The 23,295-nt window shown below is 36.5% G+C and overlaps 1 protein-coding gene across 3 annotated transcripts in view; it reads right to left on the bottom strand.

The window, feature by feature from the left end:
• Positions 1-823: 823 nt before the first annotated feature.
• Positions 824-23,295, bottom strand: part of PHF6 (PHD finger protein 6) — a 55,410-nt gene continuing 32,938 nt past the window's right edge. Inside the window, exons 6-11 of one of the 3 annotated variants that reach the window (XM_030807098.1) lie at positions 15,914-16,080; positions 15,604-15,747; positions 14,448-14,552; positions 12,277-12,410; positions 4,290-4,419; positions 824-3,956 (exon numbers count right to left, since the gene is read on the bottom strand). In XM_030807098.1, the coding sequence (XP_030662958.1) occupies positions 4,290-4,419; positions 12,277-12,410; positions 14,448-14,552; positions 15,604-15,747; positions 15,914-16,080 (680 nt within the window). In that variant the 3' untranslated portion in view covers positions 824-3,956. Of the gene's footprint in view, positions 3,957-4,289; positions 4,420-12,276; positions 12,411-14,275; positions 14,553-15,603; positions 15,748-15,913; positions 16,084-23,295 lie in introns of those variants that run through there. The other 2 variants (XM_004092524.3, XM_003272637.2) reach the window with 2 other exon arrangements.

Here is a 23,295-nt window from a genome sequence, read left to right as displayed (position 1 = left end):
CAATTGCTGGTGACTGCAGCTGGAAAAAAAAAAAACACAAAAACCAGCTTAAATAGTTTCAATTAGCTAAAGAACAGCACACAACTCCCCATCTCCATATTTTTAGGGCAATTAAAATGAGACTTTAAAAATTGGTGGCAATTAAAATGAGACTTAATAATGGATTTTAAACACACACAGGCACATATGCGCCAGGCACTACTAGGTAACATTTGCAGTGAAGTACACCATCCTATGTTCCGGAGTTAATTAGAACATGCTATTTGATTTTTTCCCCCACTCTGCAGGTTAGGAATTGTGTGTATGGAATGAGCATATCCTACTAATTACAACTTTGATTTCTGCCCTGGATGTGACAAACCTCAATATATGAGCACTGTACTAGAAGCACACTGTCCATGGTAATGGGAGTACATTTAAAGATATAAGGTAAAATCCCTTTATAGGATATTAATCCTGCACCCATATTACCAATCTGATAAATTGTACTAGGAGTTTTGGTTTATTTTCAAAATAACCTTCTAACTAGGTTTCAGAGGTTCTGATTTAAACCATGGGTATCTGAACCATGTAATAAAAAAACCAAGATGTAATGCAGTTCGATTGTACTTACAAGATTGCAGTTTCTCTCCATGATAAAACTTTTATATTGTGAAACTTTGAACTGAATTCAAATTCACACTTTTTTTCCTCCCATACTTGTTTAATGAAAAGTTATTAAGGCATTTTACTCTGAAATAAAGCAAGACTAAAAGGAACACAATACTATTGCTATTATCAAATAAGCTTCAGTATACGCTTTCACAAAAAAGACAAACAAATATGAAAGTCATAAGTCATTTATTGAATGAATAGTATATGCAAGAATACCAATAAAAGGAAACTAATACTACAAACTACAATTTTGAAAATAAAGCCAATACAACAGGAACAAAATATACATAACATGAGAGGAATGTTTGATTTTTGACCCATAATGCATTCCTTATCTTTACAATTAACCTAAATGTCTGTTAGAACAAAACTGTATACCTTGGTCTAACTTCAGCGCTTTTTTAAAAAAGCAACAACACTCTAGAACACTTTTTCTTTTTCTTTGAGATATTTGAGATTCACACATTTGTTCAAGTACACAGATTCTGATTCAATAGCAGATCTACAGATCTTGTTATCTCTTAATATCTTGAGTAGCATGTACTTCTGAGCAAGTACTATCTGAAATTCTAAAACTGCTGATCCTTGAAATAAAATTTACTTCAGTTGTGGGTTTTTAATAACTTGAGATGAAAGTAAAATTCACCCCCTGCCCCCCTCCCCCCAGGAACAAAGAGCTCTTATTAAAAGTATAGAAACTCAAGTCTATCTTTCTACTCTAAAGAACATTTCCTACTAACATTTCTGGTAAGGCAATAAATGCTCCAGAATAATCTTCAATATACGCTTGCAAAGATTACACTGTTTAATATCAATAACAAAAAAAACAAAACAAAAAAAGAAAGAAAGAAAAAAGACGCTTCAAAATTTCAGGCTAAAATATGCATAAAAGACAGTAACGGCAGTATTTTTTGAAATGATGTAAATGTTATATACTTATCAAATAATGTCATGCTTATTAAAACTACAGTTAAGGACTTAAGAGATGTACAGTAAATACACTGCTGAGGTCCATTTTTCTAAATATTAATACCACAATGTAATTACTACCCAGAAGATGATGATGCTACTTGGGAACATAAGTACTGTACAATTTTTACATTGTAAGGCACTTTTACTCAGCATGTGACGAAAACATGATTAGAGAATCAAAACATTGGAGGTTTACAACCAAACATCATTTTTCATGTGAATTCAATTTACATTTGAATTTTTAATGCAAGATTGTTTAGCCAATCACACCACAGTGAGAAAAACAGGTAGTCAGCCACTTATCTAGCCAACCAAAAGGTAAAGTGCTATTCTGGTTGCTAGTGGCAGAAAAAGGGCTGAAGAAACCCACACAAAGTCATACATTTTACTACATAACAAATTCATCAACTGACAGCTATAGTATTTGAACTCCTTTATATAATTATTGACTGGCCATGATTACCCCTGGCACCTTCCATTTTACCCAAAAAAAAAAAAATGATTACAGTAGTTGTCCAAAAATGAAGGAGCTCTGTTATCCCATGGGTAAGTCTATGGCACACAATGTAAAAAATGATCTAGACACAGTGATTTAAGGATTTTAAAATAATGATTTTCAAGCTGTTGTAAGGAAAGAAAGTACAGATCCTTTGGGAGAAGTCACATAGCTTGGTAAACAAACATCTAGATCTGTCCTTGCACTTCAAGTCATGAATTGTGAAAATCACGTACACACAAAAACCCAATGGCATAGTAAGAGCAAAAAGAGAAAACATATAGGGCAACCCACTACTAAAGCTAGTTTCCTTCTAAAAATAGTAAAAGATGGTTAAAATAAAAGCAAGCATTGAGTCCCTTGATTTAAGTAAATGTGTGAATACACACTTGACAAACGTGACCTTAAGGGACTCGCAGTTTTAAAAAAAAATCAGTCATTAAGCACAGTGTAATTTTCCACCTGTTACATTTTAAAAATGCTGCTCTATCAGCTGCACAATATCTCAATGTACAGTCAAGTTAACATGATTATTTCTTATTTAAAAATCTGCTTTATTGTGGTGGCTTAATAATTCAACTAGTCAAAATCCCTCCCCTTGGTATTGAGGTGCTATGGTAGTATCAGGCAGACCACAACTAAAGTTATTTGGTTTTGCCATAAAGAAATGCATAAATGTGCTTCAGCAGGTAAGTGGAAGAAAATATCACTACCTAGAAATGCCAGTGTGAAAATCCTTTCTAAAAAGCTGGGTTCTTAGGCTTTCAAAAACAATTCTGACAATCGATAAAACACCACCAAGCCCTACAAGAAGAAAAGTAGGGCACAAAAGCCTATTTTATAGATAACCAAAGCAATGACTGAAAACATTAAAATATTAAATAAAGTTTCTAAAATAGTGGTCACAAAAGTAAAAATAAATACTGTTTTATGCAAAGACTTTTTTACTCCTACAGCACATGAGACCTCCTTACGTACTTTGCGCCAATATGTGAAGTGTTCCACACAACAGGGCACTTGAGAGGAACAGGTTTCGGACATGGTGTCTGAAGTCCTTAGCAAGCAGTAACCCTTTCTTTACATCTTAAAAACGTTTAATTTGCTGTTGCCAAATGTTAGTTTAAACTTGAAGGACTCAATCATTTTGCCAGAAGTCCTTTGCATAACATGGAAAGAGAGGAGGTGTGCTGTCAAGAGAATTTTGGCAAAAGCACTGGAGCTCATAGCTTATAATTACCAGTTGCCTGAGTCCATGCTGGTCAGTGAGAACAACTTTAACAGGAACCAAATGAAAAGCTTTAGCGTACTTCTTGGAAGAGATTTTTAGCATGTGCTGTCAAAGTCAAGAGAAAAAGAAGGTTCTCTTCATTTCTAGCCTCCATTGCTTGAGTATGAAAAAAAAATCCACAAATTACCATGTGCTGCCACCAGTGGCATGTTTGCATTGTAAAGGAAAATTTGCTTATGCTTTCCTTTGAGTATGGATCCACTAAACAAACTTAAATGCTCTAAACAGCAGAACTTTGTTCAGTCCAGAAATATAGCTTACTTCGTTTCGTCTGCTTTAACTGTTGACACTATACACAGGGTTAATAGTGTTTCAATTGCTTCCCGGAAACTGCAAACTATAGCTACGTAATATCAACATGTCAAACTCAGCCTTCTAGTGAAGGCTCATAAAACAAACAAGACATTTTTAGGCAGTTCAATGAAGGATCTAAGAGTTGGGCAGTAAAAAGTTACAAACCCTTTTTGATTTTAGAAAACAGTGAAAAAAGAATAGTAGTTATGGATGTCTTATTCATTCCCAGTTTTCTAACTCTGTCCCATGAACCTGTTTAAAAGATGATAAAAAAATGTAAAATACGATGCTTGAGGGGAACACAATCAATATAATGTTATTGAGGAGTGTGAATATCTTATTGATTTGACATTACAACTACACTTATTGATAAAGCAGATAGCTTGTTTTTATGGTTACAAAATCAGCTAGTTAAAAAAAAAACAACTACTATGCAAGCCTACAAAATCCTCAGCATTTTAGTAACATGCTCTTAACTAAACATAATAGGATTAAAAAAATCTTACTGCATACCATTACTTCAACATGTATATATCAGTGTGTATTGTATCCTGACAACAGATCCCATATAATTAACTTTCATACCTAGTTTCCATTAAGTTGCTGCTGAGTTAGTTGTTGCTGATCAATTTCTACTTTTCCTCGGCTTTTACTCTCTCGTTCCTCATCTTCTTCATCTCTCTCATCATTTCCGCTATGATTTTTACAGTATAGTCTACAATGATGAAAGACAAAAATCTCAAAATGCTTTGTCACTGTTGATGAACATTCCTGCCAACATTAGTGGATGAGGCTAGTGCCCATTTAAAACATGGGTTTCCTCATCCACACTTTAAAAAACACTCCCCAATTAGTTACAGACCCATTTTTATCTAACAGATAGGAAAACACACTATTATTGAGATAATAAAAGTTCATCTGAAACAAAATCTCTGGTTTAGGATGACAGTTATCATAAAGCAATTCCTCATTTTGCCCAATGAGATTAAAAGCAAAGTTTTGGCCAACTTAAAAGTACCAACCTTCAGGTATATTGATAAAATAATCAAATTCTATAAATTTGTTTCATATATTTAATTTAAAATCACATTTCAGGAAATATATATTCTATCTATACTGCTGCCTTCTGCTCACATTTGATGAAACAATTTTACTCAAACTCTTCAAATGGTTTTTCATTATTAGCATCCTAGCCTTCACTGGAATACCTACATGAGCCATCCAACGGTTTTCCGGCACTGCATTTGGCTATGTCTCTTTTAATCTAGACTGGTCCCTCCAACTTCTTGTTTTTACACAACACTGACTTTTTAGGATGAGATCAGACCAGACAGTCTGTCAACTGTAGCAAATTCTGGACTTGTCTAATTGTGTTACTGTTTTATTTGGTTCTCTCTCGCCCTGTATTTCCTATACACTGGGAATAAGGTCTAAGGGCTTGGTTAGCTTCAGGTTCAGCTTTTCTTTTTCAGTCCAGACACTCTGTAGGTAATCCTGCATATTTCAGGAGGCATCTAATTTCAAAATATCCTGCTACTGGGTGACACTATGTTTGATCATTTGGTTAAAGTAGTGGTGATGACCAGCTATCTCCATTGTAAAGGTAGGTTTTCCCCTTTAAATCTGGAAAGTTATCTCTGGAGTCCTAATTTGATATCATGCTTGGTTCTAACCTTTTATTTGGGTATACAGACTGTATGTTTAAAATTCATTAGGTTTTTAATAAAAATCGTAATATAGGTGATTTGGACAATCAAACAAGGGCAGGCTGATTTGAGCTCAGTTTTTTTTTTTTTTTATTATACTTTAATTTCTAGGGTACATGTGCACAACGTGCAGGTTTGTTACATATGTATACATGTGCCATGTTGGTGTGCTGCACCCGTTAACTCATCATTTACATTAGGTATATCTCCTAATGCTATCCCTCCCCCCTCCCCCCATCCCATGACAGGCCCCGGTGTGTGATGTTCCCCACCCTGTGTCCAAGTGTTCTCATTGTTCAATTCCCACCTATGAGCGGAAGGCGATTCCTCAGTTTTATGTCTATCATACATAAGATGACAATGGAAGAATGCTTAGAACATGTTCACTGGATGCCCTCTTGTGGTCAGCAATAGATAAAAGAAATCATCTAGGAATTCACAGGTTACAAATAGATTATCTAAACTAGGTCTAATATTCAAGTAGAATAAAAGGCAGGGGTGGGGTTCAGGACACAGTGGACAACAGTAACAACTGACTTTAATCTAGTTTTGTTCATTATTTCTCTTTTTAGTCTTAAAACATTTTCAATAACTTTCAAAAAGCTAGGGAGAATTTGTACACTTCAAATACCACACATTGGGAACTACCTCTTTTTAAATTTTTAAATCATGAGGTTAAACATCAAGAGTGAGATTCCTACACAATGGCACCTACGAAGAATCTTCCCATAAAATATAACCTGAATCTAATTAAACTTCTGAACCAACTTCTAGTTTACAAGAAATAGGAGAGAGGGATAGAGACACAAGTTAAATGGCATCATGAAATGGCAGAGACAAATCTAGAATGTGGGACTTAGGACAATTTATCGAAGCTCTTCAATAAGTAAAGGGACAAGTGTGTCCGTATTTAGACTTAAGAGACATATCAAATGCAATGGATGGACCTTGCGTGTATCCAGATTTGAACAAATTAAGTCTAAAATGAGATTTTTCTATACAACTGGGCAAATGTGAAAATAGATTGGGTATAAGATGATGCTAAGAAATAATTGTTAATTTTACAAAGTGTGATAATGGAATAATAATTATATAATGACAAGAGATCTGGGATTTTGCTTTATATATATACTTCAGGAAAACAAACAATATACTTCAGGAAAATAAACAATAGATAAAGCAACTGTGGCAACGACTTGCTAACTGCTGATATGAGGACTTGTTATACTATTCTGTTTTTGTTTACATTTGAAAATCATCTTTTTAATAGAAAGTTTCCTCTAACAGGACAAGTGCTTTGTTGTTGGAGCAACTTTTAATCATTTTACGGGATTATTTTTTACTTGCAGAATATTTCCCATAGGCCCTTATGTGGCCTTCACTAGTCTAGGTGCTAAGGTCACAGGTGTCAACTGGTCAAACAAGGTCTCTGCTGTTACAGAACTCCATTTTTTATGGTGGCAGGCTGACATTTTAAAAAAATCCATATTGAAATAGTTAAAAATACAATAAAGACAATAAGACAGGATAAACATAAATAAAAATTATTATCTATCCCTCCCTCGTCTTTTGAATAGGAATACAGTCAGGACCTAGAAAGGGCTGGTAAGGAAGAAAAGCCATAGTTAGGAGACAGGGAAGCCACTTCATTCAGAAATATTCCTCCCTGCATTTCCTCTTATTTATCCCTTCTTCTCTCCCCAAACTACCCACCTATGGGCTCTCATTTAAACTCAATGGTCTCTATCTGGAATCCACATTACAAATGGATTGCAGAAACACATCTCAATGGGAGAAAAGAAAAAGAGCAATTCAAATCATTATGGATCCAAGTACAAATATTTTTGTTTTGAGATGGTCACTGAAATATGGTTGTTTAATAGCTAAAAAGCAAAAACAACCTAGATGTCTGAAAAAGGAACCAACAGAATAAACTGATATACCTATATGATGGAATATTATGCAATCATTAAAACAGATGTAGGCTTGGCACAATGGCTCATGCTGTAATCCCAGCATTTTGGGAGGCCGGGGCGGGTGGATCGCTTGAGCCCAGGAGTTTGAGACCAGACTGGGCAACATGGTGAAATCTCGTCTGTACAAAAAAAATTAGCCGGGTATAATGGGGTGCCCCTGAGGTCCCAGCTACTTGGGAGGCTGAGGTGAGAGGATCACACGAGCCTGGGAGGTTGAGGCTGCAATGGGTTGTGATCGCACCATTGCACTCCAGCCTAGGCAACAGAGTGAGACTGTCTCAAAACAAACAAACAAGCAAACAAAAAACAAGATGTAAAATTGTTTAATGTCACACAAAAATGTCTCAGATCTAGTAAGTGGAAAAGAGATTATAAAATGGCCTAGATAAGAAAATCTTTTTTTTTTTTTTTAAAGAAAGCAAACAAATAAAAGAATGGCTACCCCACAGGCAGAGCAGCAGAAAATCTTGTTTTTATAAATACACACACATAATCACATAAATGTCTAAGAGAAAACATTCCAAAAGATTTAAAATTATTACCTCTGCGTGGTAGAATTAAAGTTGACATTAAGTATTTTTTCTCATCTATATTTCCATTTTTCTTCCAAAATGAAAATGGAAATATTTTCCATTTAGAACTATTATAATAAAATCATCTAAAAGTTACATTTTTAAATACAATAATTCTCCATACAATCTGATTTTGGATATTTAAAACCAGCCTGTTATTTTAAAATGTTAACGGCTACTTTAATAATAATATACTTCTCATGAAGATATTCAAACACCACAGAATCCTATCATGGAGAATATAAACTTGCCTCTTCTCCTCCATCCTTATGCAACTAATGAGAAGTAATATAACCATTAAGCTTGTTGAATATGTTTCTAGAGATTTTTCTACATATACAAAAACATACACACACATATGTGGAAGGAGACCTACACACACATATGTGGAAGGAGACCTTAAGGAGGGGTGAGCAGGATGGTGATGTGGGTCTTTGATGACACTGAAAAATTGCCTACCACATCTGTATTGCTTTTCTCTGCATGTCTTTTAGGTGAGAAAGCAACCCTCTATCCTGTTAAGCTCCTATTATTTTTTCTGTTATATAAGGTAAACACAACCATTAAAAGTGAAAATTATATCACATTTAGCCTTCTAAATAAAACTGCCAAAACATTTGGATTTGATCAAAATTATACTAAATTTATACGTTTGGTGAGAATAGGTGTCTTTTGATGCTGAGTTTTCTATCAAGGAACATAATATATTTCACCACTCATTTCAGTCCTTTGTAAAATATAATTTTTGGCCAGGCATGGTGGCTCACAGCTGTAATCCCAGCACTTTGGGAGGCTCAGTGGGTGGATCACTTGTGTCCAGGAGTTTGAGACCAGCCTGGACAACATGGCGAAATCTTGTCTCTACAAAAAATAGCAAAAATTAGCCAGGCATGGTCACGTGTGCCTGTAGTCCCAGCTACTTGGGAGGCTGAGGTGGGAAGATCACCTGAGCCCAGGAGGTCGAGGCTGCAGTGAGACGTGATCATGCCACTGCACTCCAGCCTGGGTGACAGAGTGAGACCCTGTCTCCCCACCCACACTCCAAAACAAAGCTTTGTGTGTGTGTGTTTTTTTTAAACGGAAAAAATTCATCTTTAGTGTATGTGTGTTTGGCGGCGTATGGCAGGCGGTTTTCCTTTATATTTTCTAACTAGTTATTACTGGAATTGTTTTTTAAAAGTCATCTCATATTCAGCAATCTTACTGAGCTCTTACTAATTTTAATAAATTCAAAGTTGATTCCTTTGAATTTTCTTGGTAGACAATGATATAAATAACAAATATTGATCATTTCATTATACACTTTTATTTCTTTTCTTTCTTTTTTTTTTTTGAGACGGAGTTTTGCTTTGTCGCCCAAGCTGGAGTGCAGTGGGGCGATCTCAAAGCTGGTCTCAAACTCCTGACCTCGTGATCTGCCAGCCTCGGCCTCCCAAAGTGTTGGGATTATAGGCGTGAGCCACTGCACCCGGCCTTCTTTTATTTTTTAAATTGAGACAAGTTCTCACTATGTTGCCCAGGCTGGTCTCCACCTCCAGGGCTCAGGCAATCCTCCAGTCTGGGCCTCCTGTATAGCTGGGGCTACAGGCGTGTGCCACTTTGCCTGGCTAATTTTTAAATGTTGTGTTGAGATGGGGTCTCATTATGTTGCCCAGGTTGGTCTTGAATTCCTGGCCTCAAGCAATCCTCTTGCTTTGGCCTGCCAAAGTGTGGGATTATAGACGTGAGCCACTGCACTGGGCCTCTTTCTTTTTGTCTTGCATCAGCTTAACCCTATAGAAGAATGTTAAAAGTCATGCTAGTAGTTGGCATCCTTGTCTTCTTCCTAATCTGAATTAAAGTATAGTCTAATGGTTCTCAATTAGAGATGAACATAAGAATCACCTGGGGAGTCATAAAAGTGCATGGTTTGGGCCCCAACCCAGACCTACTAATTTTAAATCTCTACAGGTAGGGCTCAGGCTTGACCATTTCAGAAGAGGGCCTTATCCACCCCACAGTGATTCTGAGGCTCACTCCTGGTTAAGAACCATTGCTCCTTTACTTTAACGATAAATAAGTTATTTGCTGTTGTTTTTCTCATAAACACCTATTAAGATTCCTAGCTTACCAAGAGCACTCGCTACTTTAAAATTCAGAAATTGATGTTGAATGTTATCAAATGTCTTTTCACCATCTACAAGGAAGGTGATAAGATTATTTACTCTACTAATTCTAATATATTAATATATTTCTTAATTTTTAACAGTCTTTTTTCTATTTTTAAAATTATATAGAGATGAGAGTCTCGCTTTGTTGCCCACACTGATCTGGAACTCCTGGCCTCAAGCAATCCTCCCACCTAAGCCTCCCAAAGTGTTGAGATTCTAAGTGTGAGCCACTGTGCCCAGCCTCAACAGTCTTTCAAGTCTTAGAATACAGAGCTGGATTTGATTTACTAACATTTTATTTAGAATTTTTGTATATTTATAAAAGGGAGATTGTGGCTGGGCATGGCTCATGCCTGTAATCCTAGCACTTTGGGAGACTGAGGCAGGGAGATCGCTTGAGCCCAGAGTTTGAGACCAGTCTGGGCAACATAACAAAACCCCTCCTCCTCAAAAAACAAAACAAAAAAAATTAGCTGGGCATGATGGCATGCACCTATAGTTCCAGCTACTCGGGAGGCTGAGGTGGGAGGATCACGTGAGGGCAGAAGGTCAAGGCTGCAGTGAGTCATGATCACACTACTGCACTCCAGCCTGGACAACAGAGTCAGATCCTGTCTCAAAGCAAAAAAAAGGGAGAATGGCCTACAGTTTTTTTGTTTTTCTTTTAACGTATCTTTGTTAGGTTTGGTACCACAGTTATGTAAGCTTTACAGAATGAACCAATAAGTTTTCCATCTCTTGCTATGTGCTGGATCTCTTAAATAACATTGGGATTATTTGTTCCTTAAAGGCTTTATAGAACTCACTTGAAAACATTTGTGCCTTTATTATTAAACAGAATTTGGCAAATTTTATTATACAGCATAGTGCCTTATGTAGGCACCCAAATGACTTGGTGACTGCTTGTGTACATTGTCTTTTACACAGAATACTAGACCCGGAAGTCATTGGTTTATTGCATTCTAGGCATGTGAGAGTAAGGAAGTGCTTTACAACTCTGCACGGCAAATAAAAACTTCGAGAGTCCCTACCAACTTATACTCCAGTCGATTAAACAAATGGAACCATTATAGATATACATTAACACCACCTAGCCCAAGGCAGCCCAGGTTAAGTGGAAGACCCATAAAAAAGAGGGTGACCCCCAATCCCAAATCTTCAAACTTTACTTTTTCACCATCTTCTCAAGACAATCTTTTGCCTTCTGTCTACCGTATCCTATTCTAAGCTACCAATAATTCTCACCTGGACCACCAGCACTAGCCTCCTAACACATCTCCCCATTTCCACCTCTGCTTCTGTCTCACCCGGGGCTCTTGCATATGCTGTTCTCTCTGCCCAGAATACCTCCCCCCACCAAGGCTCACCTTTGTCCTTAATATCTCAGCTTAAAGCTGAGCACTATTTCCTTCAGAACATTCTTAAATACTCCCCATTACAGACTAGGTTAGCTCTTCCTTCTTATATGCTCTCATAACACTTTGTAACTTCTTTAGAACACTTACGCTGCTATGTTGTAATTGCATATTTGGCCACTTAAATAATAGGTCTCTCCCAATAGACTGTAAGCTTCATGAGGACAGTATATGTAGTGTTTTTTTTTTTTTTTTTGAGACGGAATTTTACTCTTGTTGCTCAAGCTGGAGTGCAATGGCGCAATCTTGGCTCATTGCAACCTCTGCCTCCTGGGTTCAAGCGATTCTCCTGCCTCAGCCTCCCGAGTAGCCAGGATTACAGGTGCCTGCCACCACGCCTGGGTAATTTTTGTATTTTAGTAGAGATGGGGTTTCACCATGTTGGTCAGGCTGGTCTCGAACTTCTGACCTCAGGTGATTCACCCGCCTCGGCCTCCCAAAGTGCTGGCATTACAGATGTGAGCCACCGCACCCGGCCCCGTGTATGTAGTTTTGATCAGTGGCATGTGCCCAGCTTCAAGCACAATGGCTGGCACATAGGAAGCCTAACTAATACTGGATGGATGAATGCTAATCCAGGGATATGCAGTCAGAGGAAAATGCCAACTGTAGTACTCATTCCTTATATAATGTGCTCAGTATTCTATATTTAACTAAACACCACTTAAGAATAGAGATTGAGTAAACTAATGTCATCTATTTAAGGATGGTTACTAACATGTTTAGGGAAATAGACAATTGTTGTTTTCTTACTTGTAAATTCCTCGTGACATATTTTCAATGTATTTAGCTTTGTCTTGTACTCCACAGTGGTAATGGTAAGTCTTAACACAGGCTTTTATTTCACATCCAATAGTAGCACCAGGCTGACTGCAAAGTGTACATTTCTGTATAAGGAAAGAGAAATAATCGTAAGCAGTATTTCAAGAAAACAGTAGCTATTTTCTATTGAAAAAGAGTACACTGAAATTATCACATAGCATATAACTGAAATAATGCTGCAACTTAAACCATACTTTGGTAAGCCCTCTAATATTGTCATCCCCTGATGTTTCCCTTATTTAACATTTATAAACTGCTGGCTTATTAGAAAAACTACTGACCATCTCAGGTCTGACATCTAAATGTAGATAAGATTCTCCTCAATGCTGCCAAATACACAAAAAGAATGATGTTGTATATCTTAGTGGTTGGCTTCTTTTCCTCCCTAAGATCAGATCCTTTCCTATTATGATTAGGGGAAAGAATAAGAAACCAGAAAAGCAATCCCCCCACAGAGGAATCGCTACCAGTAGACAAAAGTACAGAGGGAGACTAAAGGGGCTGAAATCTTTTCAAGACTTCTCAGTGTGGCCTGAAGAGTGTTCAGAGATTAAAAGGTACCTGTTGAAAAAGGGGTTTCAAGTCAAGTAAGTTTGAGAAAGGATAGGTTAAGCAGATCACTTTATTGCAGGACTTCTCACAGCCTTTTCTCCAAGGGAGAGGGCACAGAGTAAACAGTTTTCAAGTTTATTGAAATCTAGATGCCCTTTTATCTCTGGAGGGGTTGGGGGAATATCTTGATGGACTAACTTCCTTTGGAGCACATTTGGGGGAAATGCTAGGTTAGTGTTTACCCCAATCCTCAACGGTACAGAGGTAAACAGTAAGTTGGCAAGATAATTGAATTGTTATCTTAGTCACCTGTTTGGACTTTAGCTGTATTATACAACACCGCTCTGAATAATATGATAAAGTGGTTTTTCCTTTTTTCAGTACTACAGGCTCTGTTACGAAAGTTTCATTTTTAGCCGGGTGCTCACGCCTGTAATCCCAGCACTTTGGGAAGCCGAGGCGGGTGGATCACATGAGGTCAGGAGTTCATCACAAGCCTGGCCAACATAATGAAACCCTGTCTCTACTAAAAATACAAAAATTACCCAGGCATGTTGGTGCATGTCTGTAATCCCAGCTACTTTGGAAACTGAGGCACAGGAATCACTTGAACCCAGGAGGCAGAGGTTACAGTGAGCTGAGATCGTGCCACTGCACCCCAGCCTGGGCGACAGAGTGAGACTCTGTCTCAAAAAAATAAAAAAATAAAAAATAAATAAAAAAATTGTAAGGTATAATGACATTGTGGTTAGGTAAGAAAATGTCCAATTATTAAGAGATACATACTCAACTACGTGGAGGTATAGTGATACGAAGTCTGAGGTCTGCTTTAAAATACTTCAAGCAACAAGAATAAAAGGCCTATATGAAACAAGTGCCACAAACTTAGGTAACTGATGAAGCAAGATGATGGATAGATACGTATTACTAGGCTTTCCAATTGTGGTATGTTTGAAAATTTTCCCAACAAAAAAATTTAAAAATTAACTTCTAGAGACAACCGACATAGCATTCATAAGTGTTAAAGGAGTAAACGATCAATAAAGATGCCAACATTTCTTAGAGCTACTTGTTGGTAATTCAGTATGTTTAACAACATGAGATTATGGCGTATTTTATATTATTTTATTTAAAAAAACTTAAAGCTATGATAAACATTTTAAGAGGCAGCCCTGTGTATGTGTACTTTAAACAGAAAGCCCTGAAAAAAATTTCCTTTAAGCAAGCTTACACAATGTAACATTTTAAACTTAATAAAGTTTGTCACATTCATATCTTCATTTACTTTATTAAACGGCTTGCAAATGCCTTGAAATATATATAAATCTTCTCAGTATAATTCTCTTAAGTAATGAAGTTACATAGAAAGAGAAATAAGTTTCAGTAACATCAGCATCCTTTATTATATTACAAATAAGTCAAATATATACTTTGCTTTAACACATGAACTACTTTAAATTTTCTGATGACTGGATAAATTTGGGATGTACTCTAAATTTAAAGCAGCAAGTCAAGTGTAATGTTGCACAACAAATATAAAAACTACAGACCATTCTTTTTCCTCGTTTAATCTCCTGAAGTACAGTTTTAATATCAAAGTCTCCAAATTCTGCTCTTGATGTTGTTGTGAGCTGGACTGTGCCAGAAGAAAACAACTAGAGAAGAAAAATGCAGGAACATTAACATTCAGAATCCTTATGAGAGAAACATTAAATGTGGTAACAAGTGTGTTATATTTAATTTCTGAAGAAAGATAATCTTTCCTTAATAATCAAGTATCTGCTCAAATATCTTTAATATATTTACATGTCTGATTAAAATATAACCAAAATTATGGACATTGAAATAAAATGAGGACTGCCAGTGTGGAGCCAAGATTAAATAGCCTGCTTTAAGCAATGAAAATTTCAACAATGTCACTCTATTCTCAACTATTTTACATTTCCACAAAGTTTTAAAAAATAGTTTAAATTGGCAAATTTCAACCATAGATGCAGATCACAATCACTCACGGATTTTTCTTTTCAAACTAGACATATATGAGATCTACTCCACAGGGTTCCTAGATGTACATATTTTGGAAAAAGCTCACCAGGTAAATCTGACATGCACTCTGGTTAAGAACCTCTGAAATAAATAATGTAATTTTAAAAATCTTATCAATGGGATGAGTCATTCAATACAATCTAAGTCAAAGATATTTATGTGTACTGTAAGTCAGGCATGGATCTAAGGATGTCAAGATAAAAACTTATTCTTATCTTCAAGGAATTTAAGAGTCTGTTAGGGAAGATAAGTTCATAAATGAATAATTGTAATATAGTGTGTTAAGTACAACAGAGATAATTATTAGGTTATAGTGAAAGTCTAAAATATATTTCATGACATGCTTATAAAGACAAAATTTTTATAGTTATGAAATAATTAATTACAGATTATCCCAACTACAGTAACTATAATTAGAATTACTTCAAATCCTACTAAAACATAAAGGCTACAATTTAACAAAATCTAAACTTTATTAAGATCTGGGATTACAAGATATACTATTTATAACTCTAAAATACTAATGCTGGTGGGGGGAAGTTTTTTGGTTACTAGCTAACTGATTTAAAAAAAAAATCATTTGGGCTTTTAGATCACAGGGGAAACAAAGAAAAACAAACAACAAAAAAACAAAATTGGGCTTAAAAGAACCATGCTTACCATGCACTTATAATGGGCAGCTGCCTTCTTGGCATTAAATATATGCAGTTTTCCTCGTGCTTCATTTTCTTCCTCCCCTACATGGCAAAATCCACATTTAGGCCTGGTGTCACTAGGGCTGCTTCTGTGTGGAGACCTATCTCTCTGCAAATGTAAAAGAAAAAAAGAACTTAAAAAAAATCATGAAAATATGCTATCGGTATTTCAAGCTTATTTAACATTTCAAATGATGAACTTTACCTATAGATAGTTTAAATGAAATATTCATGGTGCAACAAAAAGTAAGAATCCAACAGTTTTTTTTACTTACATAGGAACTACTTTCCATTTCATCTGTTCCATGGGAGGATGTGGACCTGGTATCTTCTGACAGCCCTTTAAAATTCGTTTTTCTTGGCCTTCCTTTGCGACTTTTCTTTTTACTTTTAGGTGATGAGGGCTCCAGTTCATGTTCATTAAAACTTTCTTCTAAATCAGCTGCTTAAAAATGAACAAAAACTTTTTATAGACCAATCTCAAAATAAGTATTAGTTCATGGGTCTTAGGACATGTTTCTCCTTAGAATGAAACTGCCTCCAGAAATGAGGAGAAATGGCCTGTGGTATGCTCAATATAGCCACCCAATGTTTCAGATAAATGCAATAAAAATCAAATACAAATAGTTTAGTAAATTAATTTTTAGAGTTTGCTTTTGCATTATTATTTTTTTTACCATAGGTTTCAAAGAGTTTGTAAAATTAGAACACTTACCTAGAAAATACACTTACTGTAACTTGGAAAACTAAATGAAAATAAAGTAGATATATCTGTGCTATTCAATGTAGTAGCCACTAGCAACATGTGGCTTTAAAAAATTTAAGTCAGTTATAATTAAATAAAATTGAAACTTCAGTTTCTTAGTCACACTGACCGCACTGCAAGAGCTTATTGGCTACATGTGGCTAGTTGCAACTGTATTAGACAGCACATATACAGGACTGTTGCCACTGTCACAGAAAAGTTCTATTGGATAACACTGGTCTAGATTGCTCTTCAAACTATCATGAAAACTAAATGAACAAATTCAACAAGGGAAGTCATTTACAGCTGAACTAATGGATCAAGTAATTAAACAAATATTAAGTACAAAAAGAATTTCTAATACAAGCAGTAAAAAAAGTATGTTGCAAGTTAGTTGCATATGCTTTAATGAATTAAGCAAAACTTATGCAGAAATTTGAGAACTGCATTTCTCAGTAATCTGAAAAGAATTTCTACCATAATGAAAGGTGTTTTGTCAGTAGTTTACTATAAATATTTTATTTATTGAGGTCCTCTGTATAAGATGATGTATTAATATTTAGTGTTTAAAAGGGTAATAAAAACCAAATGTTCACTTGCCATAGGGTCAAACTGTGGAAAGTTTTAGGCACAGCTCTAATATTTTCGCCATTTTTTCCTTTACCATGTTATTGATTATAATTCTAGAGACTAATTTCTCAATGAGAAAGCATATCAACTCCAATGCTCAGATGTTAATATCTTTCCTACTACTTTGAAGGTTGTTTATTAGAAATTAAAGCACATTTATAAGGGCAATTCAGTTGGTATACTTGAATATATATAAACTAAGGGAACTACAAGTATTAGGTTGTTTGCAAAACAGTTAATAACAATTTACATGAGTGCAACTTCACATAGCTCTGGTAGGACTTGAAGGAGTTAAGGGGAAAAGGTAGAAGTTATTGGATAGTGTTTTATAGGCAACAAAATAAATTCATGTGAATAACTTCCTGTGAAGACAGAGAAGTCAATTAAAGATGTTTTCTCTCCTTAACATGATAGCAAATTTCATGTCAGAATATACTACTTAATTTAAATATTCAAACTGACAATTTTTAAGACATGGAATTTCACTAAAAGCTGTTAGAATTACTTGCAGTTGGCTGGGCGCGGTGGCTCATGCCTGTAATCCCAGCACTTTGGGAGGCCGAGGTGGACAGATCACGAGGTCAGGAGTTCGAGACCAGCCTGGCCAATATGGTGAAACCCCATCTCTACTAAAAATACAAAAAATTAGCTGGGCATGGTGGCGCGCACCTGTAGTCCCAGCTAATCGGGAGGCTGAGGCAGAAGAATCGCTTGAACCCAGGAGGCGGAGGTTGCAGAGAGCCGAGATTGTGCCACTGCACTCCAGCATGGGCAACAGAGCAAGATTCCATCTCAAAAAAGAATTACTTGCACTTGCCAAATATTAAAAATTCTCAAAATGAAAAATCATAACTGTTTCAATCATTCTAAGACATCTATGTGTATGTATATATAAAACATTCAGTTTTATACATATGTATACACATATAATATATTCAGTTATCTATTATGAAAATAAGCATCACTAACACCATACGTAACACTATTAAATAACATTTAATAGTTGTTTAATAACAATAAACAAATAAGATGTTTAATAAATAACATTATTAAACATCTATAAAAATTACTTAAGAACTGATTCCATTATCAAGCCAACATGATTAGTTTCCCACATGGCATATTTGTTCTAAATATGAAATCATTCCACAAAAATTTTTAACAACTTTAACATCAATAGTAAAAGTCACGAAAGATTCATATATTTAACTATATTAGACTTTCAAACTTCTGAAAAGTAGAAATTAAAAAGTGGTAAATTTGGGCCGGGTGCGGTGGCTCATGCCTATAATCCCAGTACTTTGGGAGGCCAATGTGGGCGGATCACCTGAGGTCGGGAGTTTGAGACCAGCCTGACTAACATGGAAAAACCCCATCTCTACTAAAAATACAAAACTAGCTGGGCGTGGTGGTGCATGCCTGTAATCCCAGCTACTCAGGAGGCTGAGCAGGAGAATGGTGTGAACCCAGGAGGCGGAGCTTGCAGTAAGCCGAAATCACGCCACTGCACTCCAGCCTGGGCGACAGGGCAAGACTCCATCTCAAAAAAAAAAAAAAAAAAAAAAAAAGTGGTAAGTTCAAAGGCAAACAATAAACTGGAAAAAGGCTGGGCACGGTGGCTGAGGTGGTTGGATCACTTGAGGTCAGGAGTTCAAGACCAGCCTGGCCAACAAGGTGAAAACCTGTCTCTACTAAAACTCCAAAAAAAATTAGCTGGGTATGGTGTCGTGTGCCTGTTAACCCAGCTACTAGTGAGGCTGAGGCAGGAGAATCGCTTGAACTCGGGAGGCAGAGGTTGCAGTGAGCTGAGATCATGCCACTGTACTCCAGCCCGGGTGACACAGCAAGACTCTGTCTCAAAAATAAAATAAAATAAAATGAAATAAACTGGAAAAATATCTGCTTCTGCTGTACCTCTGACAAAGAATTAGTATCATTATGATATGATAAGCTCATATAAGATTAAGACCCAAATGGAAAAATAGATCAAGGATATAATCAGATAATTCTCAGAATATAAGTAGTTAATAAGTATAGTTTAAAAATATTTAACTTCTCCAGAATCAAAGTGCAAATTAAGTGATATATCATTTTCACCTATCAAAACAGCAGACTTTAAATAGTTATTAAAAGCTAAAATAAAAACCACAATGAGATTCCATCTCACATCAGTCAGAATGGCTATTATTAAAGAGTCAAAAAACAATAGATGCTAGTGAGGCTGTGGAGAAAAGGGAACATTTATACACTGTTGGTGGGAATGTAAATTAGCTCAGCCACTGTGGAAAGCAGTTTGGAAATTTCTCAAAGAACATAAAACGGAACTACTATTTGACCCATTACTGGGTATATATTCAAAAGGAAACAAATCGTTCCACCAAAAAGACACATGCACTGGTATGTTCACCGCAGCACTATTCATAATAGCAAAGACAAGGAATTAATCTAGGTGTGCATCAACGGTGGACTGGATAAAGAAAATGTGGTTTGGTGTGGAATACCCTGCTACATGGAATACCCTGTAGCCATAAAAAAGAATGAAATTGTGTCCTTTGTGGCAATAAGGATATGGCAGGAACAGAAAACCAAATACAACATGCTCTCACTTATAAGTGGGAGCTAAACACTGGGTTCTCATGAACATGGAGATGGCAGTAATAGAAACTGGGGACTATTAGAGGGAAGAGAGAGGGAGAAGGGCAAGGGTTGAAAAACTAACTATTGGGTACTATGCCCAGTACCTGGGTAATGGCATCATTCATACTCCAAACCTCAGTATCATATCATATACTCAGGTAACAAACCTGCACGTGCACCCCCCTGAATCTGAAATACAAGTTAAAAAAAAAGGTACAATAAACCCAACAAAATATGTGTTAGAAAGAAAATATAAACAAGTGCCCCTAAACGGAGAGATAGACTATGTTTCTGAATGAACATGATAGACAGAAAATCAGCTCTCACTAATCTGACTTAATGAAATGAAACTTAAAGTTGATTCTGTGGTTTTCTGGAAAACGGACAAGAACACACAAGATGAAAAAAAGAATATACAAGAGTATCCTTTTGAAAAGAAGATATCAAAATATACAAAGCAATAGCAGTTAAACCACTGGCACAAGAATAGACATATATCAGTGGAAGAGAATCTCCAGGTTTGAAAACAGACCCACGTGCACATGAAAATTGAAAATATGATAATGGTGGCATTTCAGATAAGTGGAAAAGACATAATGGCACAACTGGCTATCCATTTTTAAAAAATGGATACCTCATACTATATGAAAAAGTTAAGAGATGGATTAAAAATCTAATTGTAAACTATGAATATAATAGGAGAAAATAGAGGAGAATTTTAAAAAATAATCTTGGATCAGGACATATAAGAAGCCCTAAAGGAAAAGACTGGGAGATTTGACTAAAAATTAGTAAATTTTGTACAGCTAAAGGCACCATAAACTAAGTTAAAAGAAATAAATTGGGCCCGGTGCAGTGGCTCAGGCCTGTAATCCCAGCACTTTGGGAGGCCGAGGCGGGCAGATCACCTGAGGTCAGGAATTCGAGGCCAGCCTGGCCAACATGGCAAAATCCCGTCTCTACTAAAAATACAAAAATTAGCTGGGCATGGTGGCAGGGCGCCTGTAATCCCAGTTACTCAGGAGGCTGAGGCAGGAAAATCGCTTAACTTGGGAGGCGGAGGTTGCAATGAGCCAAGATCGCGCCTCTGCACTCCAACCTGGTGACAAGAGCGAAACTCTGTTTCAAAATAAATAAATAAATAAATTGGAAGATCATTTGCATATAGTGACAGAATATCTATATTATAGAGAACACCTACATATCAATTTCAAAAAGACAAACCCCAAGAGAAAAATGCACAAAGGATAGGAAAAGGCAATTCACAAAAGAAATATAAATGACAAAAAAACATGAACAGAGGCCCAACCTCACCAGTGATAATGGAAATTAAAATTAAATGAAATAACCAGACAAAAATTAAAGACATAATACCTAGCACAGGTATGGGAATTAGACACTGTTGGTGGGAACATAAACTGGGTAAACAGTTTCAGAAGCCACGTGACAGTACTCATTCCCCATGTTAAATGCACAGACCCTTTGACTTGGCAACCCCATTTCTAAGACTTTTATCTTACAGAGTCACTTGTGTAAGTACATAAGTATATTATGTATAAGGGAAATTGTTGCAGTATTATTTGTAACCATGAAAAATTTTATTAATAGATAAATCCTTAGGCCTGGACGCAGTGGCTCACGCCTATAATCCCAGCACTTTGGGAGGCCAAGGCGGGTGGATTGTTTGAAGTCAGGAGTTCAAGACTAGCCTGACCAACATGGTGAAACCCCATCTCTACTAAAAATACAAAAATTAGCCAGGCGTGGTGGTACATGCCTGTAATCCCAGCTACTCGGGAGGCTGAGGCAGGAGAATCACTTGAACCTGGGAGGCGGAGGTTACAGTGAGCCGAGATCATGCCACAGCACTCCAGCCTGGGAGACAGAGCGAGTCTCAAAATAAAAATGAAAAAAAAGGTGAAAATCTTCCTTTCACCTTCTACTTCCACCTGCTCTGTGCTCCTGGTTGGCTCCTCAGTCTCCCTAACCTACCTCCCTCCCTAACCTGCTGACCTCCCACCCAGGAAAGCACTGTTAACTGCTTCTTTTCTCAACCTCAGTATATAAGAGCCTCGGTTTGAATCTTGGATCTTCCACATACTGTGTATCTTTGGACCTGAAACCTACCTCAGGGGGTTCTTAAATGAATTACATGAATTAGTGCATGTAAAGTACTTAAAACAGTGCCTGGCACAGAAGACACTTTCAATAAATGCTATTATTTTCTCTGCATATGCACGTTTTTAAAAATGATATACACACAAATGGCATTCTAAGCTTTTAACAAAAGAATTCAGAAACAGATACAAGGGCACATCTTGCTTTTTCCGCTTCATATAGCTTGACAACTTTCCATGTCAGTATATAGGAATTTACCTCCTTCCATATAAGAGCTAATAGTAATCCATTGTATTTAACCAGCCCCCCCTATGGATATGACTTGAAAGTTTTCAGTGTTTTTGCTGCTACAAATGTGATGAACATCTTTCTCCATTTATCTTTGCTCACTTGTACTGTATCTTAACAGCTTTCATTTGTAAATATGTGTGTATAAGTTGGAAACAGAATAGTAAGAGCTAACATTTGAGCTTTTGAGTTTTCACTATACCAGATACGCTATGTGGTTTATATGCATTATCTCATTTGAGCCTCACAATCACTCCACAAAGTTGTAACGGTCATCTTCCCAACACCCCTTCCACCCACCACCGCCCTGTTTTACAGATAAGGAAGTTTAGAAAGGTTAAGTAATTTTGCCCAAGTTCACAAAGCTAGAGAATGGCAGAGCTGGGACAAATATATATGTCAGTGAATAACTACAAGTATGCTCTTAAAATAGTAATATTCATTGTCGTGGAAATACATATTTCCATATGCTCCTGGATGTTAGAAAAAGAACAGTTATGCTTATGTATGCACATAATTGGTCTGGAAGAATACACAAGAAACTCACAGATAGTAGTGTTTGCTTTTAACAAAAGAATTCAGAAACAGATACAAGGGCACAGATGTCAGGAAAGCCTGATTTTTGTACAATGTTCATGTATCTATTCAAAATAAATACGATAAAAAGTAAAACTTTACACTTACATTCACAGCTGCAATTTCTAAAAATCCAGGCTGATAAGGCAGGCGACAAAATAGGGTTGTCCTCCTTCCCGAGCCACCAAACATTCCCAGCCTCTTATCAGCACAGCTTGCAGATGTCTGTGTCACGTTAGAATGGCCAGGCCCCTCTCTATTACCCTTCTGTTCTCCTCTGGTATGGCCCCTATGGGGAGGGGAATGCCCAACGTACCAGGACACCAACTCTCTTCCTAGTATTGTAAAGCCCTGTCTCTCCCTTTCCTGATTGTCTTCTCTTAGTAACCAATGTTTTCCTCATCTTACAACTTCCTGGTTTACGCTCCACCTTCCTCCTCCTAAGTTCTCAAATCAGTTAACAGTGTGAAGTAGAAAGGATATCTGGACAGAACATCTGAAATTGCCACTTACTAGGTCTTAACTTGGTTAAGTTACTTACCATTCACAAGTGTCTTCATGTGTCAAATCCGACTAATGTTAACACCTTTCTTACAAGGCTGCTTGAAGAAATTACTTGTGAAAAATGCTTTGTAAACTACAAAATTCTATTTAATTGTTAGT

This window comes from Nomascus leucogenys, chromosome X (assembly GCF_006542625.1).
Source record: "Nomascus leucogenys isolate Asia chromosome X, Asia_NLE_v1, whole genome shotgun sequence".
Taxonomy (NCBI): Eukaryota; Metazoa; Chordata; class Mammalia; order Primates; family Hylobatidae; genus Nomascus; species Nomascus leucogenys.
Note: the sequence above shows the minus strand (reverse complement) of the source record. Positions and strands in the feature narration are given on the sequence as shown.